Source organism: Python bivittatus, unplaced genomic scaffold (assembly GCF_059951505.1).
Source record: "Python bivittatus isolate LINGU-HERP-01145 unplaced genomic scaffold, Pbiv_v1 ctg000310_np1212, whole genome shotgun sequence".
Taxonomy (NCBI): domain Eukaryota; kingdom Metazoa; phylum Chordata; class Lepidosauria; order Squamata; family Pythonidae; genus Python; species Python bivittatus.
Window position 1 is genome coordinate 1,168,482 of NW_028277054.1, and position 26,355 is coordinate 1,194,836.

At 48.3% G+C, this 26,355-nt stretch overlaps 1 protein-coding gene across 1 annotated transcript; it reads left to right on the forward strand.

The window, feature by feature from the left end:
* The first annotated feature begins 450 nt into the window (after positions 1 to 450).
* On the forward strand, positions 451 to 23,940 carry TIMM50 (translocase of inner mitochondrial membrane 50). The gene is made up of 11 exons (XM_088139724.1): positions 451 to 732; positions 1,770 to 1,905; positions 2,976 to 3,007; positions 12,027 to 12,048; positions 15,532 to 15,590; positions 16,607 to 16,726; positions 17,322 to 17,426; positions 18,727 to 18,825; positions 21,169 to 21,325; positions 21,623 to 21,729; positions 23,323 to 23,940. The coding sequence occupies exons 1-11, from the start codon at positions 484 to 486 to the stop codon at positions 23,416 to 23,418; spliced, it is 1,182 nt and encodes a 393-aa protein (XP_087995850.1). The 5' UTR covers positions 451 to 483; the 3' UTR covers positions 23,419 to 23,940.
* The last annotated feature ends 2,415 nt before the right edge of the window (positions 23,941 to 26,355 follow it).

Here is a 26,355-nt window from a genome sequence, read left to right on the forward strand (position 1 = left end):
GGAGGAAAAAAAAGACCGCGCCGCCCGCGCCACGTGTCTCACCGTCCCCACGGCTCTTTAACCTTGCCACTTTATGGGAAGACCGGTCCCCATCAGGAAATGAAGGGATCCGCCCCTCCGATTGCTAGCCAATGGGAGATGCGACCGCTTGTTTAACAAGGACCGCTGCGAGGCCTTCTCCACGCCCCCTTGAGCCATGATTGGCCGGCAACGGCTCGCGAAACCTGGGAGGCGTAGAACGCTTGCGGATTGGATGTTGTGACAAATTCCGCTTTGTTATTGGATGAGGCATTCGAGGGGGCGGGCAGCCTGGCTCCGGAAATGTTAATGAAAGGCGGCCAAGCGGGGAGGGCGTCTGGCCGCCTTTCCCTTTCTGATTGGCCGCCTCCTTTTTCCCTTTCGGAGCGCGCGCCCGGCATCCCCGCCCCCTCGCTCCTGATTGGGCAGAGCTGGCGCACGCGCGGGAGGCGCCCCCGAGGAAAGATGGCCGCGGTCGTGGCGGCCGCTCGTGTCTTGTCTGGGGCGGCGCTGACGGGCGGGCTGCGGGCGCTGCGCGGCGCCTGCTGCCGGCGGTGGAAGCGGGGCGGCGCCTGGGCGCTGCCGGCTCGGGCGCTGAGCTCGGGGGCTCCCCCGCCGGGGGTCCGTCCTCAGGAGGCCGGGGCGGGGCCGGGGCTGACCGGCTCCGTCCTGAGGGAGATGGTCCAGCAGCAGCAGCAGCAGCAGCAGCAGGAGGTGAGGGCCGGCGGGGCACCCCTCGCGGAGCCTCCTGCGGGGTCGCGCCGGGGAGAGCGGGCTGGAGCCAGGGGCGGCTGCCGCCGGGCCTCGCTGCTAGACCGCCCGCTCGAAGCTCGGAATAGCAGCGAGCCAAAGGGGCGGCTGGGGCCCGGAGGCCCGGCGGGGCGTAAACGAACGCTGCAGCCGAACGTTGTAGGCAGGCCGGTGTAGTCGTTAAGAAATGCAGCAACGACGGCCTCTTCTGCCCCGACCCCCCGCCCAAAACGTAGCCCGCAGCTAAGGGTTTCCTTCCCCTCCCTGGGCGTTTTCGGCCGGAGGCTGGATGCTCATCGGCCGGGGCGGTGTAGAGAATCCTGCGGGGTGCGGCGGGTTGGGCGGGATGACCTCTGAGGCCCCTTCCAGCTCCACCCTTCCAAGTGAGCTGGGGGAGTCGCTGAATACGAAGCTCCCATGCCTGGCTGGGAGGGACCGGGCCGCCAGGACCTTCGCGGCGAGCGCCCCGAGGCTCCTGCTCTGCTTGGGCCAAACAGCGGGCATCTGAGTGTCTGCCTCAACACCAGGAAGCCCCTTGACGGAACGTGCTGCCATCCCCGAGTTGTGATCTACCACCACGATTTCAGCTCTGGTCATCTTAAATACCTCTGGCTCAGTTGACAGGAGCTTTTAATGAATTTTGCTTGGAACAGCAAAACAGCTTCACATGTTACCATAGGAGCTATGATGGGTTGCTTCAACTATCATTCTCAGCTAAAACAGCCAAGCCATGTTATAGTGTAGCTGTATGTGTGAACTAGACCATGTTTTACACCTTCTGAGTTTAATCAAATTGATTGGAGGATTAGATTCCACACCTAGCAAATGCCTGCCTAACATACTTCAGAGTTTTCATCAGATGCTGTGTCCCCCATCTTCGTGTAGTATCAGCTCGAGCCTAGTTAAATGCTGGAGTTGAAAAAAAATCCTGTCCATGGTTTCTGCAGTTCTGGTAACACGTTGCCTTGCCTACCCCCATTCAGCTTTTTCTCTCTCTCTAGTCAACAGGGGAAGAAGACGGGAAAGGCTCTGACGAACAAGAGAAGACCAAAAAGCAAAAGGCCTACACAAAGAGATTGTTACAGATAGTAGGCCTTCTGGGAGCTGGCAATGGGGTAGCAATTATCTACATCTTTGGTAAGTCAGCTTTCAGTCTGAGGCCTGTGCTCTCATGGTGCACTCAAGATAAAATCAGCACCAGACATGGCAGTCAGTGCATCTTGTTGAGGCTCCCTTCTCTGGCTTATGATCTGAATTGTTGCAGTTGTACCCTGGGGCAGGCCTGTGGTAATATCTTCCAGTTATTTGAGTGGATGGAGGTTTTTGTTCTGTTGCTACAGCTTGAAATCAGAATATAGATGGATTGGACAGTGCTCTGAAGGTGAAGAGTTGAATGGTTTATTGCCCAGAACGTTGCTTCAGGCAATTAAGACACCGGCTGTGTCCTCTTTGATTGCTCTAGGGATTAGTTGGCCAGCCAGGAAGATTGCTGGATGAGAAGAATTGTGTCCAGTTTTATTTCTGTATCTATCTTAAATCCAGTTCAGTTACTGTTAGGAGACATGATGAGGTCAGGCCTCCAGTTTCATATGCATGTCTCCCCAGGCTATTAAATTTCTCCCTACTGCTCATTGCTGCTGAGGTGACAAGATAAAAAGCACCTTCCTAATAGCTGAACATTCAGTTGCTTGTAAATCTCAGTCTGAACATGATCATAGTCTGTGCCAGGGGGCCTTCCAGCAGTTGTTAAACTACCTCTCCCAGCATCCCTCACTCTCGGCCATGCTGCCTGAGATGCTAAGAATTGTCATTGAGCAACAGTTGGTGAGCCATAAGTTTCCTGCCTCAGTCTGAGGAATAGTAATTTTCCATTGGCTTTTATAACACAGCAAAAGGTAAAGACTCCCTTGACTGGAGTTGGACAGGTAGTAACTGCAGAGACACGTCTACACAGTTTGCTCGTGGAAATGTTTTTTCCTTGCCTCTTTCTAGGACATCTTTTTACTTCTCAGTGTAGCCTCAGCTTTCCTGGTGAGGTCCCACTCAAGAACTAACTAGAATCAGCCCTTTTTAACTTTCAAGATCAATCCTGGTCAGGTAGGTGGCCTGCCACCTACTGTGACCCAGCTCTCAGGATGAACATAACAGTGTAGAGTGACCTTTTCAGCTTCTTTTTCTCTCACTCACCCACTCTCTTTTTGTGGCAGGTCGTAATTCAGTGGATGAAAATGGTGCAAAGGTAGGTTGCTCTGTTGTCTGAAGGGTGATTCTCTTGTTAACTAGATGGCTGCCGCCAGGGGTCGTCCAAATATTCAGAGGATGCTGTGCGGTCGACACTCAGATGTTGTGGCTTGTTGTATCTGAAGCCCAGCAAAGGTTAAGTTTGGCACCCAGATAAACTTAGGGCCTGGCAACATCTGACTGGGAAAAGCAGCAATGGAATATGGTGAAAGCCAGCATCATGAGGGATATATATCCCTGTAGAGAAAGACCACTTTAAATGCAAGCTTCCAAAATGGTGCTCATCTGGTTTTTCACTCTGGTTGTCAGTCCTTTAAGATTGCATCAGCCCTGAAAGGCCAGCTACACCGGAAATGGCTTTTTCAAGTTCACCAGGAGACCTTGATAGGAGGCAATTTCTTCCATTTTGACATCCAGCCTTCTAGCTCTTGTCACGTGCCATGAGGTGGCAAGAATTCTTCAGCTCCAAAAATAACCAGCTCAAAGTCCCAGAATCAAATCTGCCCCCTCAGCCGTCCTAGGAGGACTTCACAATGTCCATTGCAAAAGTAGGGAAGGAGGTCATGTGAGTGGTAACGCTCTTAGTTGCTGGCATGCAGTGCTCCAGTTTTGTGACTTTGCTTTTGTTTGTTTAAGACATTGTCTCAAAAGAAAAATAGCTACCAGTATTCTTTTTCTTATACTTTTCTGAACAGTGTGTTGTTATTTGTTCTCTTTTCTGTAGTTTTCACTCTCCCCACCAATACATACTTGCTGCCTCATTAATCCATCATGCCTCTTTTTACAAAATATCTCCAGGGATACTCTTTTTATCCTCATCCTGATTCTGAACAAAATGTGCAACTTGTAAAATAACCAGTTGTAACTTTGAGCAGCACAGAATGTAAACCAGCCCAGCTTCCCAAATTCCTTTTGTGCCACCGAAACAATATTTGGGTGGCTATTTCCTGTTACACAATGACTCAGCCTTCAGCTTAGGACAGGCGGTGGGGAAAAGTCTGAAGCCAAGTTCCCACAGATGTTTTGTGATCTTGATTACAGCAGGCACATGTTGCCAGGGATGTGTGAAAGGACTTGCTGATGGGAGCCTGATGTACCTGTTGTCTCTGGAGGAACTAAGAGCGAGGGGTGCTCCAGCAGGGTAGCTCTTCGTCGTTGCTGGTGATGCTGTACTTGCCAACTCTTGCCTTGAGAAAAGTTTCCTTTAGGCTTCCAGCGTTTTGCCCACTTGTGGGCTTGTTACTTTGTTGGTGAGTTTCAGGGGAAAACGCCTTATCCTTTTGTTCAACACTATAGATGGAAAAAGCTGTGCTTAAAGTTTATAGCATGCTTGTAGATTCTGCATTGTTGAATTACTTTTTTTTTTTTTTTACCAATAAAGTCCTTCTCAGTTTCAGCTTGATGAGTAGTGACTCTGTGGATAGGTCCATGGTGTGATCCTGGCAGCAATACAGAAGTGTTTTTTGGTATTTCATTACCCTCTTCTGGGCTGTTTTTTGAGTCTTCCATCTGATTCAGTCTAGTTTACAACTGACATGACTGAAGTACGCATAAAACAAAATACCACGCTAGAATTCAGCGTATGTGCATAAACGTGTGTTTCTCCCCCACCCCTCAGCAACAGTTATGTACAAAACGCTGCAGCCTAAATCTTTAAGCACTACTTTTGGTATAAGCAGTATTTATTGTGCAGCTGGGAAGTGCAGGTGGCTTCTGCAGTCGCCTCAGTATGGTGTTTATGCACGTTCAGTTTGTGATCCATCTTCCGTATTTTCCCAACTTGGCGTTTTCCTGATTTGTCTAGGGTGACAGTATCTGGAATCTGCAGCCAGCATGCTTATCTTATAGGTGTCTTTTTAAATTGTTGAATCCTGGAGAGATGACTTCTGGTCAAATCCTCCTATTCTGCTGCCCTTAGTGTGAATTGCAAGCCACGCTGATTAGGGTGGACTCTTTTGATCTGGAGCACAAGTCCCAAGTGCCCTTGAGGAAACAAGGTGTGAATTGCTAGTGGCCTTACATATCCCTGAGGCATTTTGAACTGTGACTAAGATACACCCACCCACTACCCCCAACACCTCTTTTTTAAGGCCCTGATTTCCGGATTGTCTTTCTGTATACTGGCAGCTTTGATGTTGGAGGAGGCAAAAGCTGCCATTCTTCACCTTGTTGTAAACAACACCTGAATTATCTTAGGAGATGAGGACATTGTACTGCAGTACCCCTGAGCAAGAGATGGCTTCTTCAATCACCCCGGATGAATGACTCTCTTTTCTTCTGTTCTCCCCCAACCTCCATCAGTCACCCAAACATGAACACGTTCCTTTCATGCTCCTGGGCCTTCGTTTCTTCTCGCTGTTATGGGCATTAAGTCAGCTTATGGCCGGCACATGCCATCTGCTTTGGATTGTTTGCACTAAGAAGCACCTTCCGGCACAATTGGCGGCTGTTTGAGAAGTCTATATTAGAAAAAAACAGGTTGGAGCACAGAGCCCGTCACTTAGCTCTTTCTCCCTTAATTGAGCCAAAGGAAATGCTGTGTTTGCCCACCATAGTACCAATGCACAGTCAAGATTTGGCATTCAAGTGGACTTTTTCCCCTTGCTTTAAAAATCAAGTTTTAAAAAGTTTATCAAAACTTATATTGATTTTTCATGTTCTATGGTACCGTTATTCCTTGGACAATTAGTAGATGTACATTGTTGTTTTTTTAATCTGTTCATTCGTGTCTGATTCTCTGGATATGCCCCGAGTGCCTGGACAAGCCCCAGCAGTTTTCTTGACAAGGTTTTTCAGAAGTGGTTTGCCATTGCCTCCTTCCTAGGGCTGAGAAAAAGTGACTGGCCCAAGGTCACCCAGCTGTCTTTGTGCTTAGGCAGGACTAGAACTCACCTTTTCCCAGTTTCGAGCCTGATGCCTTCACCACGACACCAGACTGGCTCAATGTACGGTAAGATGTACGGTGTACGCTCAGTTCCCCTAGAATTATGTCATTAATATGGAAGCTTCCTGCACAGTGTTGGCTAGAATAAGTGGAACTTATCTAGGTCATCTCAAATAGAATAAATTTTATGTGTATACATTTGTCTCAAAAGGGAGCCCCTATTTTTTGGGAAAACCCAAGGGACAGGATGTCTAGAATTCTTGCAAATGGCCTTGCTTTGAAGTAGCTCCCTGCCTTTCCCTGTCTGCCCCTTTCCGCCCTGTTCTGGGGCCCTAATAAAACCCCTTTGGTTTTGCTAATGACCCTTCTTTAGGCTGCCTGTCGCATTCATGTGAATGGCCACAGTGAGGCGTGAGGTGGCCTTCAACAGAGCAAATGTGCCTGGTCTAAAGGCCATGGCACACTTCACAACTTCCTGCAAGTCGCATGGCATCGCCTGGGTGCAAGGGGACCTGTCCTGTCTAGGCATATCTTTGCCTAAGTGGTTGTAAAATGGAGTCAAGCTTTGATCTCTATTTCTTTCCCACACTGTGCTTTTGCTTCCATGTCCTGAGAAGTGTGGATTTGCTGAAAGAGGCTTCTTGATCTTTTTTTATTACAAATTTCCTTTCTCACTCTCCCTGTATGCATTGATCTCCCAGCCTCAGTCTTGAAAACAAAATGTTGGCAACTTCTGAAAAGCTCTGAGTAGGGCAACGTAAGTGAGCCTTTTGGATCTAGGTGACCCTGGGAAGGAGGCAACATTTGGGTAAATCTGGAAGAATGGTCTGCTTCTTGGTACCCTCGCTGCCTCTTTGCGCATCTTAGGAGAATTCTTTGATATCGTTTTGAGTAAGGATCTCACCAGTGTGTTCCTGACTCTTACATATTTGGTGCTGACCCTTTGGAACTTCATATCCCTTCCAACCATCTTAGAAACTCAAGTGTTCAAGAGTCTGTTTTGTTTACTGGATACAGTATGGCCCTTGTGATGAGGACTGGGCTGTGGTGTTTAAGATATGTAGATTTCCTAGGCCTTTCTCTCAAGGTGGTGCTGTTGAGCTTGAAAACTCTAACTGAAATATTGGTAGAAAGCAGAGAATTACATCCCTTAAAATTAAAGCAAACAGGTCAAGCAGTGTTACAGAGGATCATCACCTTACGCATTGCCGCCTCTGCTCCTGAGTTCACCCAGACCTCTCTGAGCTTCCCAATCAATGTACACCCAGTGGAACCGTTTTTCATGTTGGGTCTTGTGCACCTGATGGGAGGGTAGTGGGGACAAACAGTGCAGTCGCTTCCAGGGCTCGGTATTGCAGAAAAGGGAGCGATGGGTGAGCAGAGGAAGGGGCCAGATCTTTTCTGTTAAAATACTTCTGAACTGCATATAATTCCTTGTCGGCTGTGGTCCAGCGTCTCCTGGACTGATCCCGCATTGCAGAACTTTCCAGCAGACCCAGGCGATCCTGAGCAGGCTTATTAAAGCGGAAGGGTTCCTGAACATGGAATGCCTTGACTGCCCCTGTATGAGCCACACAGAGACCTGCACAGATTTCTCCAACCTCCTCTGCCTTGAGTTCGCTGTATGGTTCGTTTGTGAGTCTTTCTGGCTTTCGACCAGTAAAGAAATCTGGAATCTTAAATTCTAAGCCAAAAAATGTGCCGCTGTGTCCCTTGAGATGGCACCTGTAGCAATCATGTTTCATATGGTTAACTAGTGAGGATGAATTCAGTATTTACATGCTCAGTTGGGTAAACCTGGTAGCAGTGCCGAATTTGTTTAAGTATGGTGGGAGGGAACCAGGGAGGGGAGCAGACATCTGACAGCTGCCAGTGTGCTCCAAGACACTGCCTCCTCTCCGTTGTCAGCACTAGTTTCCTGCCCTGTCAAGTTGATGTTCTGCTGCCTGGAACAAAGGGGAGATGAAGATTAGGCGTTGGATTAATCTTGATGCATTTTACAGTCTCTTTTGCTTTGCCTCTTCCTACTTAGTTTACATAATCCCGAATTCTGTGGCCAAAGGGGTAAAACAAAACAACAGTTCATGAACTTGTGTGTGTCCCTTAGCAATGGATTAGGTTTGTTTCATGCAGCATTCTGTCCAGGAGCTTTTTGAAAGGTAGACCCAGGATTATTAAAATAATCACCATGTCTTTTTGTAAATTTATTCGTGCCAAGGATTTTATGGGATTGCTCCAAGCCCAGCCGTGGTTTGAGTGGAGGATTTTAGAGCGGATTGGAACTTCTTTAGAGGATTTTGCAGTTTAGGCCAACAGCTGCTTTCCTTCTGCACCTGTAGCTGAAAAGAATAAAACTCTTGCTTTCAGCGAAGGATGGCTGTGTATTCACGCACTCATGCAAGATCAGATGGGGGTGGGGAGATTGTTGTTTTAAGATCTATTAAGGCCTATTGTAGCTTTGTATGGATGATTCTTTGGTGCTCAAACAGCTGGTGCTTTCAAAATGGGTAGAGTTGAAAGGCTGCTTTTCCCAGTGAGTCTTCCTGGGCCTGTGGATCAATGCTAAGAGAGGTGGTTCAGCCATATTTCAAAACCTTGGAGCCTGATTTTTACCCGACAAAAACTTTTAACCTGAAATGCAGCACCATCCAAATTGGCTGCAAGTTATATTTGTACTCACGGCAGTGCTACTTAACAAACCAGTCACACTAGGTTGCTTTTTCCGTTTGTTTTTGCCTCCTTTCATACTTAACCTGAATCTGAATAAAATTACGCAAGATGCAGTTGTAAAATAGTAAAGAGAATCAAGCAATTGGGTGGGTAGGCTGAAGACATGGAAAACTTATTTGAGGTGTTTGAAATCAGTAAGATAAATGTAGGACCCAGCCTGTAACAATATAAAAGGACTGATCCAAAGAGTGGATCCAAAAATCCAGTGGGATTTTTAAAAATCTCGTTCTGTTCCCCCTGCTCCCCCACCTGTTCGCTCCTCTTGGGGAAACCACTCTTGGTTCCCCACTTTGGTGGGGCTGAGGTTTGCAGGCACTGCTTCTCAGGGGGGTGCCTTTGCTGTGGAATAGCACCCACCCCACCCTGGAAATAAGATTGGCCCCATGTTATCAGCTTTCTGTAAGCTTTCAAAAACGAAATTGTTTTGGACAGCCTATGAAGAACAAAATGAGACCATCAGTTTATTGTTGCTATTGCTTGCTTGTATTTTATTTTACAATTTTTAGTTTTGTATTGTATTGTTACTGTGATCTTACTGATTGCCATATACCTATCATTAACCATTTGGAGTCTGTGGATTCTAGTGGTTAGAAATCAAGTAAATAAATAAGACTATCTCTGTTTCTGAAAATCGCTCTTTTGGATGTTTGAGGATTAGAGGCTGAAATTCATGAATGGCTTTTATTCCTAACTTAAGTATTAATCTGAGTGTTAAATCAGCCTTCAGTTTAAGACAAAGAGAGGCAGTCTAGGATAAAGATGTTTATCCCTCTGTTTTCTTTATAAGGGGAATGAAGTTAGTAGCCAATGTCTGTCCTTCAGGCATCTTATACATTTTGTTCATTGGGTCTCTTCATCGGGACTTCTGGAAGGAGACAGGAGATGCAAGAATAGATTACGAGGAGGGTTGTTGATCGGCGTACTGAAGGAGGCTCCCTGATTGAGCATCACCCCATTCAAACTGTTTTTCCTCCACAGACCTCAGGGCTGTGATTCCAGTGTGCGCCTCGGGTTCTGCATTATCTAAACAAGCAACAGGGTGGCTGGAAACACAGAAGAGCTATTTCCTACCCCTTGCCACAGCTACGGAGCTCTGAGGTGTGAGAGCCATTTGGTTGGAGCACCAAAGCTCATTGCTTTGGCAAACACAGAAGTAAATTAAAAAAAAAAAAAACAGGCGCAAAGTGGTTGCTGACTTCTCAAAGAAGATGACTGGAGGCCACTTGCTCTGACTGGAAACCTCCCTTCTGGCTCCCTCCCCTCCCGTTCCCCAATGCAGCTTGTGTGGGCATTCAGTGAAGGGTTTCGCTCATGCTTATTGTCCCTTTGGCGGATTATGAAGCACCAGACTCCTTGCAGGAGCTGCACGCTGTCATATGGCTGCCCCATGCCTTGTCTTACTCGCATACATGCTCAGGAGTCACTCTCTAAGGGTCTCTGGGACAGATCGGAACTCCCCTAGGCATGATAACAAGCTGTTCTTTCCCCCAGAGCGTTTAGTGCATCCTCTGCAGGAGGGCCTGGCGCAAGGAGACAGTTTCTAGACATTGGAAAGATGCTTTGGGCTTGACCGGGAGCGGCTGGCCTCCACGGGAAACACAGCGCTTTGGTCCAGTCCAGTAGCCAGGGTCTTCTGTTCTTACTTCTGTTGCCTGATTCTGCCCCTCAGTTGAGGTTTCCTTTCAAACCCTTTCTTGGATTTGACTTCCCTCCAGATTAGAAAGGTGGCCAGCGGCTAACAGAGGATGAGCATTTTGGGGGCCTTTACGTTCTCTCTCCTCAGATGCGTTTGCTTTTTTAGCTCTGGCCCCTTAAATACCATCCTCTTCATCGGACATTGTAGGAAAAGAGCCCCGTTAGTCTATGGTAGCCAAAAATCAGAAAGGGTCTGGTAGCAGCCTTTCCAACTCACTAATTTTATTAAAAGGCATAAGCTTCAAAAATCAAAAGGAGTCTGGTAGCTTGAAAGCTTATGTCTTTTAATAAAATTGGCTCATGGGGAAGGCCCCAAGCGGCGAGTTCTAGTCCTGCCTTAGGCATGAAAGCCAGCTGGGTGACTTGGCCAGCCCCTCCCTCTCAGCCCAGACTCTCAGTTCCTGTCGCAACCAATGGATCAACACTTGACTGATCCCAAAAACGCGGACTCTGCACCTACAGGGAAAAACACTAGGATGAAAAAAACTATAGTTGGAAAAGGCGCTAAGGGTAGAATATGGAAAGAAGGGAACCATGATGTATCCTTGGAGAGAAAGGATAAAATATAAATGCATTTGTAACTGCTGTAAAGAAGATTGGAGCCGCTCCTTTATATCTTCATGCTTTTCTTTCTCTTCTTTTCTTTCTTTCCTATTTACTTATCACTTTTCTTTTACTTTTCTTTTTTCCTTAAATTTGTATTTTTTTGTAAAAAAAACCTTCTTTAATAAAAGTTAATTAAAAAAAAAGAAAAGCGCTACCAGACTTCTTCCTCACCATTGGTAGTAGTTGTAATAATATTTTTGTGGCTCAAGCTATTGTTATGTCATTGCTTCCTTTTGTTTCTCTACTAGCTAGTTTGCTTATACTGCCATTGTTTTAATGTGGAAATTTGGCAAGTGCCCTTGGGGCTCTGAGCTGATTTTGCTAAAGAGAGAAGTACCTTCCAGAGCAACAGGCCCGGGCCTGCCACAGAACTTAAGGAAGCTTCAATGCCTTAAAGTTTGTTTCCTCTCTTTATGATGCATCTGTGTAGATGTGACAGAGAGAGCTCTTTAACACGTTCATCTATTTCTGGACAGTCCTGGGGAGCAGACAGAAAAAGAGCATCTCTCCTCTTGTTAATTCCTGTGTATATTACACCAAGGCATTGTTTTCCTCTGTTCACTCAATGGCTGAGTCTCCATCATATCCTGATTATTATTTTTTTTTTAAAAAGGTTCCTGCCTCTGGAATGGCACTATGGGCATGGGAATAAAAGTATCCCAAAATTAACCATATCCCTCAACATCTATGCATCTCATCTTCCTTCCTGCCGTCTGTTTTGACCTTGTCTGTCTTCCGGTGACCTGCTTGCATGACCAGTCTGAACTCACAGTCACCACCTCCTGCTCCCTCCAGGACCGTTTTGTAAACATTAAAGGAAGAAAATGAATCATAGCAGCTACTGTGCTACCTCACTCAACCCTGGAGTTCTGAAGTTCTAAACCAGTCTTCCCCAACTTGGTTCCCTCCTGGTATATTAGGGCTGCTGGGAATTCTGGCAATTACAATCTGAGCACATCTGGAGGTGCCACATTAGAGAAGGCAGCATTAAATAGGTAGACATGTGGGTGGGTGTGTCTTATCCCCCCCAGCTCCTATTTTAAGAAATATAATGTACCCTTGGAATCAAAATAAACATCTCGTTTTCTCTCTTTCTTTGTAGATTCCTGATGAATTTGACAATGGTAAGTAGACAGACCAGGGTTTTGAAAATTGCCTTCGTGTGCTCTGGTCAACAGATTGAGTTGAGGGGCAAAAGTGGGAGTGAAAGCGTTGCAGAAGTAAATCTGGAGTTGCCACCACTATTCAAGGGAAACACATCTGGAACTTACCCCCAGCTTACTGTATATTATTTGCAGTTTATATACCAGAATTTGTTTCTAATATCATAGCTACATTTCTTGAGAGCAAAATGAACATTGGGAAATTATTTTCAGACATAATATGCTTCAGTATCTAGCTCAGCTGAATTGCACCAGAAACTACTCTATAAATAGGTTGAAGTCTTTGGATCATAAGCGGGGCTGTAAGAGAACCACTGCAGTGGTGTCCTGACACCACTCTTTATCACCTTTTTAAAAAGTGAATATTCCCTTAGTGCAATGGCGAGAAATAACCAGAATTGCTTTCCATTTGTAATTGGCTGCACAGGCGAGAGAGTTTCTCTCTTCCTTCAGCGGCTGCCTCGAAAGCAGATGCGCTTGTCCGTTGTCAAAAGCAGAAGGTCAGGCGGAACTTTGGTCAGGATGGGGAGCCAACCTCCCTGCCCCATTCCTCAGACCATGCAAGGCCTCCCCACTTCTCCCTCCCCCCGTCTCTGCACATAGCCGGAGGCAAACATCCGTGGTAGTCTGATAATGGGGAAGAATGAAGAGGCTGGAAGACTTCGGATGGGGCGAGGGCGGCGTGTCCCCAGGGTGGCTAAAGCGTGTCGCTAGCATTCCAGATGTCCTCCTGAAGAGAGAGGCAGCTGGAGAAGCAGATTTCAGAGGTTGACATCTTCCTGGGGGTATGTTTTGGTTGCAGGGAGGCCCCCGAGACTTCCTGACCCATGCTGCATAGACTCCGTGCTTTTGCAGCAGATTTTGCTGGGCTCGGGCAGAACAACCCTGCGTGCGGGGCTGGTTCAAGCCTGAGACGTCACTCTTGGCTTTTCTTTTGACTGGGAACATAGATGAACCTGGTGACCCCTTAGATAAGCTAACGTACGCTGCTCACAAATGACACAACGCTCATCAGTTGTCTTCAGAGTTGGTTGGAGTTGAGCAGCACCAAAGTCGAATTATTCATCGTCGTCGTCATCATTATAATATAGGGGGATGGCTCTTTTCAAAAACACAGCATGACCCCTTGTAGCCACGATGCACCAAGGAGAGTTCTGGTTTTTCTGCCTGCCGTAACATTTAAAAAAGAATCTTTGCTTTCTGAGTTTTGGAAGTCAGACGGGAGGAGGGAGGCCTGGGGTGCTTTTGTGCAGCAGAGGGCCAGATGGAACTTGGTACCAGGATTCCCCAAAGCAGATTGTAGTGGAACGTCTCTAACAAAGTGGGGGGGAGCAGTGGGGTGGGGGGAGCTGCTTTGGGGAAGACGCAGCCCAGAGTTGAGATGGGAACCGCCTTTCACCGGCTCCTTTCATCCAGGCATATGTCCTGACAGATTAAAAGGCGTAGCCTCATTGTTGCCCACAATAAATTTACTCCTCCTGCCCCCCTTCCCTTTCTTCCAGATTTTCAGCTAACTCATCCCTCCTTGGTAGAAAGACGTGCACATTGCGGGTAACACGTTTTGTTTAACCATATCTGGTGCTGCTCTTGGCAGCCTCTCTTCCCTGTTCTCCTTCCTGAATTGTTTAACCACAGCAACTTGCCCCGAAGAGTGAAGGAATCCCTGCCCAAGCTGAGATGTTACTTAGCTTTTCCTGCAATGGGGGTGTGGGAGCCCAGTGGTCCAGGGCAAAACCTGGGATGCTTGTTTGTCAGAAAGGTTTTTATGCTGGTGCTTATAACATGTTGCAGTTTACAAAATAAAACATGACATTCCCAAAGCAGATCCATTTCGGCCAGAAAGCAGTGTCACAATTAGTAAATCAGTTTAAGTCAACCCAGCAGAACTAGCCCAGGAAACAGAGTTGTGTTGCTTCTCCAGACACATAGAGCAAACGTGTTGTGCTTCATGGATGCATTAGGAAAGGAAAATGCAAAACCAGTGGAGTTGTTGTAGTCTCCCACTTCACCCAGTCTGGTCTTACGTCTGTGTGGGTTGGGAAGAACCATGGCAGGGCCCAGAAACAAGCTAGAAAGAGGTCAGGAGTCCAGCCAGACTCATAAACCAAGCTCAAATCATAGTGTAAGATTGGGATTTCTTGCCAAGAAAAAGCATGGCTTGTTCAGGTGTTCAGACAAACTGCCCTATGTCTTCCAACAGTTCTGAACTACAGTTTCCACTATCCCTAACCGTTGGCCATTTGGGCTGTGACTGATGGGAGTTGCAGTCCAGAACAGTTGGCTGAAGTCAGCTGAGCTAAACAAATCCTGGCTTAATGTTATATGTGAATTACCTGTGTTCAAAATAGTGAACTAAGCAGACCACATTTCTCCATCTTTCTGTAATGCACAAACTTTCTCTTGCTTTTCCACACCATGGAAGGGACGCTCCCCAACTTCAAATCCGGGTCTGATGTGCCAAGCGTGGATGTGCGTTTATGTAAATTTTACTTCTTCCTGTTGCAGGCCAATATTTGGGGGGAGGGGTGCATCTTCCTCGGATTCCACCATTGCACCCTCCAGTTGACAGGAATCCCCGCCCGCCCGGTGTGGTCGCAGGGCCGTCCTCCGGCCCAGCTGCTCTGCTCGTATTACCATAACAATGCCCCCCAAATTACACCCCATTCAACAGGCCTGCCTTTGATTGATTAACTTACAGTTTCTGTTTGAATAACCCTGGCGGCTAAAACCTGAAGGCTGTAATCTCAGAGGGATAGTTAACAGGGCTGGTGTGGAGTCTGTGGTCTCGCTCACACGCTCTTTCTTCCTTGGGCTGACCTCTGCTTAAGCAAGCTGGTCATTGAAGAATCCCTTGTATTTTTTTGGAAGGGCTGCGGCTGCACATATGTTCCAGCTACATCAGATGGTTCGGGGCGGGGGAAGGGAGGTAGAAGAAGCCAGGTTGAAGCTGCAGCGTCGGGCTCCATTAATGTTGCTCATAAGATTCCACATTCAGCTTAGTAACTACAGTAGCACCCAGATGTACTTGTTTCTTTTTCCTTCTAGTAATTGTTTTGCATTGGAGGAGTTATTTTTATTCCATTGGTAAATTGGGACTTCAGGGCATGCTTAGAATGGTTTGAAGCAAGTTTAAATGCAATGGCTTCCTCATTCCCTCCCCACAGAAATGCCTGTTTGAAAATGGAACTTGTACTTCTTGTTTTTGAGGTTGTTGAAATGGATTTATTGCAGTTCACAGTCAGAAGTGGCAGGGTTTGAATCAGGTTTGAAGCTGATTTCAATTATAAACGCTTTGCTTGCACACAGGAGCAAAAGGCATATCGGAATGGATGCATGTCAAATCCTAGTTAGAACTTTTAGCATCCAGATACGCAGAATAGCAGAGGTCTGTGACCCTGGTTCCATCACGGTCCTGCAAAATCCTTTCCTTCGTTTGTCTTTCAGATGTGGTGATAATTCAACAGCTCCGAAGGTCATACAAGTACTTCAAAGATTATAGTCAGGTGGGTGAGTCCTTTTCATTTCGTCTATTTTAGGGATGTTTTAGAATCTCTTCATGATTCTCCCGAATGAAAAAGTGACTTTCCCAAAGCACCAAAATGAGTTAGGTTTAAAGAAAATTACACCCAATACTGTTTGTGATAAACCTCAAGCGCTATCAGTTCTTAAACATTTCCTGAAAAGGAAAGGAGAGGGGGAAAGAAAAGAAAGCCACAGTTAGAAGGCAGCAAGTTTCGTTCATTTGGCATCTTCAAGAATCCAAGTAAATGTTATGAAAAAGCACAGTTTGCTGGACTAAATTGCCTGCATCATCATTTAATTGCTGGATTAAATTACCTGTAGGGGAGGGGCCAGGCTGTGGGGAAGAGAAGCCGAATGCCTGGCTCCCTGCTCAGCTGGGATGACCTGTTTCTCAGGCCAGAAATGCCAGCTGTTTGAAATATTACGCAGGTTTTTACTGCTTTCCTCCAGTCGGAGCAGGCACAACTCCAGAGCCACCTGTTCAGAAGGTTGGAGCAGAAAGGAGGATGGTTACAGGGGTATGTCGTATTTAAGGCTTTGTAACACTAGCCCAAAGCATTACTATTGGCCTTGGAGCGTGTTGGCATTCTGAGGCGAGAAAAGTGGTCGATGGCTGCAGCCCTGGACCGGGGGCTCTCTCTGAAGCTGTGCCCACCAAGGGGGAAGAAACACACGTACTCAGTAAACTGGGATGGTGCAGCTTCTTGGGGATGAGGGAAGTGCGTCGGACACCATCTCATCATTTCCCTTCTGATCAGTGGTTGCTTGGTGGCTGGCCATGCCCAACCTAGCTGGCATTTAGTGAGAGACGCACATTGATTGAAATAAGCTGCCTCTTTGCTGGAAGCGGCTTCTTTCTGGCCTCCCACCCAACTCGGGCGATCGTTTCTTCCTCGGTTACTACACCAAGGATAATAGCGTAGCATCCCTCCCCCCGCAAGCCCGTTCTGCATCCTCGCCTCTTCTGACGGGATCCTGCCTTGATTTCTTTTTCCAGATGATCATGGAGCCCACCAGCCCTAAGTTGCTGCCAGATCCCTTGAAGGAACCGTATTACCAGCCGCCTTACACCCTGGTCATTGAACTGACAGATGTCCTCCTGCACCCTGAATGGTCGGTCTGTATCCCTTCCAGCACTGGGGGAAGGGGGCAGTGCTTTCCCCTCGGAGCCTTGTGCAGTCAGGGGGCATGATGGGCGCTTGGGTGCCACCCTGCCCAGCCAACCAACAGAGGTCGCCGTTCATGGAATCTGCCACCTGATAAGATTAAGAACGGAGCCCGAGGTTTTTTAGTTTTCTCTTTTCCCTGCCCCTTTACTGTTCCCTCTTTTTAGATTGTAAAATAGAGGGTAGAAACTGTTTTTTACTCATACTGCCATTCTGACCATAGAGTAGCAGAATAATTTTTTTTAAAAAGAAGGGATATTGAACATTTTGATTAAATTCAGCGAGCCGTGGGGGCGGGGGCCAAAAAGTCAAGAGGGCAGCCACAACCACGTGATCAACGCCCTGCCCTTTTTGACCTTGTGGAGAGGAGAGACTCCCAGCTGGAGGAGGCGTCCTTTGGACCTTCTCCAGAAGGAGATCGGATTTTGGGGCTGCCTTCCCCGCCACTGATGGGTGTGAGTTGGTAACTCTCCTTTCTGTGTAGCTGGTGTTAGCTTCCTCTCAAGGCTTCCCTTCTCCCTCTCTTTCTCTCTGTCCTGTCCTCAGTTAGTGACCGGCTGGCGCTTCAAAAAGAGGCCAGGCATCGACAACCTCTTCCAGCAGTTGGCTCCGCTCTATGAAATCGTCATCTTCACCTCCGAGACGGGCATGGTGAGCGCTCTGGGCCGGGCCCTGCCAGCTGGGACTCTGCTCTCTCGACCAGGTGCCGGGGAGGCAGCAGAGCTCCAGCTCGTCTTGCCTCCACCCTGTTTTAAAGAGCAGCAGCACTGAGGCTTTGAAGATGCAGGATGAACTTGCCCACTCCATTTAAATTAAAATCCTTTCTTTTTTAATTAAGCTTTGAATAGATCCTCTAGATAAAACTCACCTGCAGGCTTGGCTGCTGCCAGGCACCCAAACACTGTTCCTGCCACCGCTTAGCTGAGATTTATGCCCAGCTCGGGGAATCGCTAACGTTTCAGAAAAGGAAAGGCAGGAAGGTCCATCTTGCTGGAGGCCTGGGCTTTGTGGCTGATATCAGTGCTGGCCACACAGATGCAGAGTGACAACGGGGGATAACCTTAGGCCAGGTCAGGCCACTGAGAGAGGGAGGGGCAGGTTACCACAGCTGGGCCCGAGTCCCACTGGCCTGCTCTTCCCTTCCACGCTCCTTTCTCACGCTTGAGTGGTGGCAGTGGGGTCTCTCCCAGGGAGCGTGCCACTGCTCATTTGAATATGAATGGGCCCATCCCTGCGCCTTGCAGCCTATTGAATCTGGACTATTACTGTGCTAATTGAGTGGGTCTGTCCTTGGGGAGAAAACAGCAGCAGTCCAACAACAGTCTGGAGCTCTGCGCCCCGAAGGCCAGGAACTGCTCAGGGGAAAGGCTGCCTGGGTCCACATCTGCCTTCTTGGCTCTTGGTTAACCCGTCTGATCCGGCTAGCCCAAATCCTTTGCGGTGGCTCCAGAGGGAGAAGGCACAGCGTCACACTTAAGCACCCCTTCCTTAGACGAGGGCTCTGTTAACACCCTTGAGAAAAAGTATGTGAAGATGCGCCCTGTGCTTACAGAGGCTAGTTAGAGAATTCTTGGGTGCTGTGCAAGGGTGCAGTTTTCAGCAGGCGTGGGCGAATATTGTTGCCTGTGTGGCATCCGGGTCTCCCTCTTGAGCCCCTGGACTTGATGTCTTCTCTGAAGGGGAATGAATTGCATTAAGCTGCGGCTTGGCTCTTCCGTGCCCAGCAGCAGAATCTCAGAGAAGAAGGGACTTCCGGCTAGCAGGAGTTGGCTGCACACCCTTTGAAGGGACTCCCTGAAACTGCAAGGAAAGCATCAGAGTCAGGCCGCACGGACTCTTGAACTTCCTTTGATTTGAGCTGATGCTCCTCATGCTGCACCGATGTGTGTAAAGTAGTTTTAGAAATATTTTGGGCTTGTAATTTCCTTCTGCCTTCCCTCTCCTCTCCCAGACAGCCTTTCCCCTCATTGACAGCGTCGATCCTCACGGCTTCATCTCCTACCGGCTCTTCCGAGATGCCACTCGGTACATGGACGGGCATCACGTTAAGGTACTGGTGCAGGATGATCGGGAGGGCAGCTGGGTCGCTTGTGGGAGAGTTCCAGTGATCCTTTAGCCTGCACGTTTGTAATGGATTTAGATTTGCACCCGAGGAAACCATAGGAAGCTGCCCCCACCCTTCCTTAAAAGGAACACGCACCTTCAAAAGAATAAGGAAACAAGGATGCGCAAAGCTTAGTAGCGAACCCCAAACCGCAGCTACCGTTCGTGCTTCTCTGCCTTGTACTGTTTATGTTTTTAATTGGTTTTATGCTGCTTTTAGAATTGTAGTTTTGGTTTTGGCTATTGCCTTGCAATCTGCTGTAGGTTCTCCAGATTCAGCAGGGTATAAGCGAAATAAATAAACCTGCCCCCCTCTCAGTTAGCTGCACGGGCAGGACAGGTGCTTTTGGGAAAAGCTTGCCTCTAAAAGCACAGTTCCTTCTCCATCCTGCCTTTCCCCTTGCCAGTATGATATTGAAAAAGCCTCGCGGCGTCCGTTTTGGACACACTCAAGACCCACCTGGGTCTCGGAGACCAAAGACACACAGGCAGACCCGCTGGCCTCCCTCAGCCCCAAGAGGCCTGGATGAACCTCTCTTTCGTGCTTCGCGTCACTCTTGCTCGGCTTGGTCCGTGGGCTGTGCGGTCTGCGAGTCGGTCCACCGTGTTGGGAGGTACCAGGTCTGGAAGGTTTACAGGCTGTGGGTGAGATTCAGGCTGAGCGTTTTGACTGACCGCCCTCCATACGTAGGGGGCCCCTGCCAGGATTTTCTTAGTATGCCTTGTTGAAGGAACCCCACTAACTTGGCTTGCACGTAGGAGTAAGTCTTAATGGGGTGGCCAAGAGCTAGCCACTAGATGGGTTTGTCTTGCTGTGTGAACCAGGTGATTGTGTGTCAGCATCCCTGAGAACTGGTGGGCCAGAAACGCAGAAGTGTGGTCCCCCAGATGCACAGCTGGAGGATCCGGTTCCACTGAGTCTAGCAGGGCTTGCTTCCAGGTAAGGGTTACAGGAAAGAGCTACAGAGGAGGAGGACCCAAGCCTCCCTGGGGACCCAAGGTATTTGGCTGAAGGGACCCCCTCCCGCTGCCTTGCTCTTGGCATCCCCAGAAGGCCCTTTTCCCCTAACTTTGTTGCCTGTTGACTCTGTCTGGACAAGCGCCGGAGTCTGAGATACCAGCTGCATTCGCCACGTGGTCCACAATGCAAGTCCCCTGGGCCGGCGCTCCACAATAGAGTGTGGATGGCTTAGCTGGGCTAGATTGGACTGGGGGCAAGCTTGCCTTCTGTCTGTCTTCTGTGCTGCCCCCCTCCCCCGTCACCTCCCATCTGCTGCTGGTGGGGTGCCTTCTCTGTATCTTAATCGTTTGAATTCTTTTTTGGGGCGGGGGAGAGGTTTTCCCTTCCTGTGAGAACCAGCCTTGCTCTCTGGCAGTAAATTGCTGAAGATCCGTGCTATAACTGCCGCATTAAAGATGGAGAAACAGACAAAACTAACTTCTCGTGTAGCCCAAAAGCTCAAGTATGTGGGCAAAAATGCTTTAAACAAGTCAACCAGGCGATTAAAGATAGATTGAAAGAAGGCATTTTTAATTGCGGCGTGGCCGGATTTCTGTCTTAATTCCTTCAGATTACTTTTTCTTTGTACTGAAAATAAAGATTTGGATCTCAGAGTGATTTGTTTAAAAGCAAAGTTTGTTCTAATCCAGCAAGGTAACAAAAGCAAATAAAAAGAAGAAACATAATTGGTTTATTTAATTACTTAATGACTAACTTAAACTGCTTACCACAGCAATCAAGCCATAATTTGTTTTTTTTAAAGAGTATGGGATTTTTAAGTATTTGGTACGCTAAAAAGTAAGTATCGATTCTTTAAAAACAGTTCTCTGAGCAATTGAGGCAATTTTTATTATTTTGTTTATTTAAAAGCTTATACACCTTTCTAATCAAATTGACTGCGTGAGTGGCGTACATTTCTCCCAATCCATAACTTGGGTTAGAAATAGGTAATTGTAAAGTCATCAGTTATATCACGTCCAAAGACCATAAATCACAATACAGCCATACGTGAACCAGGAGTCTAATCCTTAAAAGTGGTATTCCTCTGAATTGTCCCTGTTTGAAACGAGGCAGGAGATAAAATGGTAGAAGGACGTGGGGGATTCCCTGCCAGGAAAATCAACGCCTGAAGGCAGGGAAACGTGGAACGCTGTTGGGCCGCACACAGAGCACGCCCTTAGGGTTCTCCTCCTTGCTCAACAAACGAGTCTTTTGCGAAACATTAGGGGAGCCCCAGAGACCTAGTCCCACACGCCCGTTGGCCAGACGGTCTCTTCTTCCTCCTCGTAGGATATCTCCTGCCTGAACAGAGACCCTGCCAAGGTGGTCGTGGTGGACTGCAAGAAGGAGGCTTTCCGCCTACAGCCCTTCAACGGCATGGCCCTGAAGAAGTGGGATGGGAATTCAGAGGACCGCACGCTCTTTGACCTGGCTGCTTTTCTCAAAAGTAAGGGGAGGGCCTGGCTGGGAAGCAAGATGAGACATGCACGCATCACCTTGAGCAGTCTCTGTTCCCAGGGGAGTTTTTCCAGGAAGATACAAAGGGAGGTTTGGGCCTGCGTTCTGGTCAGGCTTTGGCCTGGAGAATCCAAGGTGCAGATGTCATAGGGTGGTTGTGGAGAGGGGCTTGAGCCCGGGCAGGCTTTGCCCGCTGGAGTTCTGAGCTCTCCTTGGGGGAAGAAAATGTCGTTCTACCTAGAATGTTGTGTGGCTGGATCTAATTTGCGGTTCTTGTTGCCTGCAGCTATTGCCTTGAGCGGAGTGGAAGATGTCCGGTCAGTGCTGGAAAACTATTCCTTGGAAGAGGATCCTCTGGAGGCTTTTAAACGCAGGCAGTCCCAGCTGGAGCAGGTGAGCGTGAAAAGGGCCACCTTATCGGGAGGAAGGGAGGGAGTTAGTTGCCCATGCGAGAAAAAAACTACCGAACACCAGGGCCAGGTGTGTTTGGGGGTGAATGAGAGCTGATGCTGCTCCCAAGAGTGTAGCCCTTAAATATGGCGCCCAGCATAAGCAGCACCTGTGGCACTGCAAGCAAAGTCAGGGTGAATGCCTTTCTTGCTCAGCTGACGAAGGAGCCCTAGATAGCAGCCAGGGTTTTTGACAGAGGTGTTTAGGTGGGAAAGAGAAGGCCCTGAAGGAAGTAGAAAGCGAGACCTTCAGACCGTGCAGCCGTCTGTTCCAAGGCTTAAAGAAATGCATGGCTTTGACTGTGTTCAAATCTATTTGTATATATTCCTGCAAAGACGCATAATCGCAGCCCTTCAGAGCAGGCCCATTATTGCAAAGAGAAAGTCTCTTGAACAGAAGTGACTTACTCAGGGTCACCTGAGGAGGGTGTGACTGCCGTGACCAGCCCTCTGCCCTACTGATACCAAGTCTTAGATTTTAAAATTAGCAGTGTTCCCCATCCGTCCAGGCCCCAGATAGACAAAAATTCTGCTACCTCAAACGTTACAACACAATTCTTGGTGAGATGTGAGATAGGTCTGTTTCTGAAGCCCACATGGTTTAATTTAATTTCTTCATTTTCCTTGATACAACACTGACTGCCAAAGTCTCTTGGTGGTTTGCACTCGAAGAGTTGAGCCTGGGTCGGTGTGCTTTCCTAATGCCTGCTAATTGGGCTCCTTCTTGATCTGCACGCTTGACATCAGTAGCTGCGGGAGATTGCCTCTGAGGGCCTGCAGAGCTCTTCCTGCCTTTCTGATCAGTTTATTTATGGCCAAAAGGCCCAAATAGCAAGTTACAAATATGATCTAAAATTTGACATTAGATAAAATAGTGTAACAAGTAAAGCATTTAATAAATATTACATAATACACTTAATACCCCAACTCATTGATGTGTTATTAAAAACCTTGTTTTTATAGCCATAGTTAAAAATTTGGCCATTGCCTCTGTAATTTTAGGATTTTCATCTGCAAGTAAAATTTTAACATACTCAGGAGTATCTCTTCATGGTTTTGATTTTAAAATAGGCCAGATAACCTCTTGCCAAAGACTCTTGTAAAATTCACAGTACAATAAAATAGGATCCACCGTTTCAAGATCAATACCATTACAGGGACAAGATCTTTGAGAGATGAGGATTTTTTGAAATCTGCCATATAGCATATTTGATGGCCACACATCTAATCTGACTTTTGAAAAGGCTATTCTGTATTTACTTAAATATAAACTCTTCAGATATTTAGGGAACTGAAAAGTGTATCTGTAATTAATGCCAGAAGTTACAGGTGGACACAAAACTTTGGCTTTAGCCATTAATTCCTGTACTGACTTATCCCATAATCTTGATTTAATACAACTGATAGATCTGGTTTACTCCCTTTGGGCTGGAATAGGGCTGCAATGGTGTCTGAGACACCTGGGTGAGCTGAGGAGGGGGCTGCATTTCGAGGCTCTTGGTGACGGCAGGTGCCGCCTGTCTCTGCCCTTTCTCAGGAAGAACAGCAGCGTCTCTCCGACCTCTCCCAGCACAAGAAGCAGCAGCTCTTCCTGGGCTCCCTGGCGAGCCGGCTGTGGCCCCGCTCTAAATAGCAGTGACCCTGGCACCGCTGCCCCGTCCACAGCTGGACTTCTCAGCCGTTCCTGTCCCTCGGATCCCAAGCCTGCTGGGGAGGGGCCCTCTCGGGGAGGCTGCAGCAGGAGGGGCACAGGCTTCAGTCCCGCCAGGACACGGATCTTGGGCCACCACTTGCTGCCTCCTGCCCTCGATCTCTGCTCCTCCAGCAGCAGCAGCAGCAGCAGCATTTCCAAGACCAAGACGTCGGTGTGCGAAAGGGAGCCCGTTCTCCAGCGCTTGGAAGGGAACCGCTTCCGGAACAGGCTCCAAGAGGGCCGGGGGAGCAAAGCCACAACATAACCAGGAACTGAGCCTCATTGTGACAGCAAGAAGATGAGAAAACTCAAGCAAGGGAGGGAGGGGGAAGATGGTCTCTTCAGTGGTCTTTCATCTCTCGTTATCATGTTCCCATCAGGCAGCAGACTGCTGTTCGCCTGTTGGGTTGAATGGAAGTGAATGTTGGGTGCACTCAAAATAAATGGCCATCTTTATAATGACATCTTCTGCAATGTGGGTTCTGGTTTCCAGGCAAGTCAAAGGGAGGAGGAGGAGCAAAGAGGGTTGGGCAAGTAGGATGATGTTTGGATGTCCTTGTCCTGGGAGTTGAAAGCCTGCATCGGCCCTGCCTTTTCCCCCATCCACAACATCTTGCTGCTGTAAAGTCAGCGCTGGTCTTTGTCCTGGATCTAAGGTCGGATGTAAACAGGAAAGAAAACCAGCTGGAATGTGTTCTGGGTGGGGGAGAATTCAAGTCCTCCAAAGGTGTTTTGCTTCTGATGCATAAATGTTGCAGAATTGTTTTACAATTTTTCATTTTAAAAAAAATTCCCCGCACACCAAATGATGGAAAACCTGGTCTTATAAAATGCATGTTTTGGGTAGTCTTTGGGGCAGTTCTGCACTATGGGCTAGTTTGTGATGCACAAGTGCAAAGCTTTTGTACTGAGTGCAGGAAATTAGTACTCAGTTTTAGGATTTCAGTTTTGGCAACCAAAACTCACTCTCGAGAGAGAGAAACCAGGCTGGCAGACCAATATTTCAAAAGACCAAAGAATTTGATCAGAAACCCTTAGAAATTGCAAACTGGCAGTAGGCTCTGGTGAAAGGAGCAGAGCCTTTCTCTTCAACAGCTTTGCCCTCCTGCCTGAAGTTGGGGACTCGGCTAAACCTCCTCCCTTTGGAGAAGCACGATGCTCTGGAAGATGCAGGCTCAGCCAGTCTTCCTGCCAGGGCAATAAACCTCCTGCATGAACATGCATGCAGGTAATTCTGAATGACTTGGGGTGTGCATATGTGTGGAGGGAGACAGTAAGGGAAGAGACCTGCAGAAGACTCTGCTGCCATGTTATAAATGGAAGGTCTAGCTTAATGTGCTCCGGTGGAACCACGTGGAGCAGCCGAGGCCCTGCGTGCAGAATTGACCCAGTCCCAGCCTGGTGAGTCACTGCGGTACCATTTCCGTTGTGGGCTCTCCCGCCCCCAGCCGCCAGAATACGCTGCCTGCTGCAGATTCCCCACCACCACCGCCATTCTTCTTAGAAAGAAAGGGGGAGGGCATTTCCCAACAGGAACTGAATCCAAATCTTTCCCACACTCCCCCCTCTTTCTCTCCCCCTTCCCTCAAATCTTTGCTAGGCTAAGCCAGACACCCAGAGTTGGGGAACAGGAGAGGAATGAACGGCTCTGTGTGCGCGTGTGTGAACCTTTGAGTATTTAGAACAAGTGTTTTTTAAACTTGGCAACTTTAAGAGGGGTGGACCTTAAGAGGACCCCCCCGGATTCCCTCCCAGATGCAACAAGCCTTATCTGGCCCTCAGCAGTGAAGAAGGTTGATGGTGGAGGGAGGGGGACCTCTGGCTTCTCCCCGGCACAGCTACAACTGCAGGGACTTGGAACCAGGGCAGCCCTGTATTCCTTGCAAAGACGTGGGGCAGCCACTCTGCCACTTGCAGGAAGGGGTTTTCGGGGCTGTGGCAGTTAGGAAAAGACAACACCATGGGGGCTTGCGGGGGGCCCAGAAGCAGGTTAGGAACTCGAGCTGGGAAGCCATCAGGATGTGGCAGATCGATAAGTGGAAATGAGGCAGGGGGTGAGGGTAACTGAGTATACCTGGGGGGGCTGCTGTGGTGTACTGGCTCCCCCAAGGGGGTCTCTTCCTCCTCCTCCCCTTCAAGTCAATAAGTAAATCCCAAGGTTGCCAAGGCTTGTCTCATTGCTTCCTGTTTGGCCTCTATAATAGATCCGCTTCCTGGACCTTTTGACGTTACCTCACCCTTCCCCTCGGCTCCAGGAGGAGGAGGACGAGAAACTTGAGAGTAGGGAGGCCGGGGGCAGCTGCTGCTGCGGCAAAGGTTGCTGTTTGCAAAACAAGGACAGCAAAACTCTGGGAAGCCTGGGTGTTTCTCAAGGGGACAGTCATCGGGGTGCAGGGAAGGTGCCAGGCTCTGCCTACAGAGAGGTTTGTGGGAACATCCTTCAAGCAGAGTCTGGAAGGCCGTGGGGGGATGCAGGGCTTGTGGATTCCTGCACTAGGTAAGAGTTGGACGAGGTCTTCTCCAAGATTTTGTTCCACCCTTGCGTTCAATGGTTCTGCCCTGTGCTGGACAATCCAAGCCACTCCTGGCCCTCTGTTATAGAAGAGGACCACTCGTGATGCAGACCACTGGCCCAGACACTCTGGATTCACCTCAACTGTGTCTGGCTTCAGAATGGCTCTTTTATGATCTACCAAGGGTCTGGCAGCCATTCCAGGATTAGGACTACACTGTAAGACCCTGGTCTCTGAAGTAGCCAAGGCCAGAGGAGTTGACTAGATCTTTGCTTCACCAGCCTGAGAGGAGCATTCCCCAAGATCCTCCAGAATGCACAGAAGGTCCATGGCTGATCACCAAAAGACCTTCTGCAATGCTACT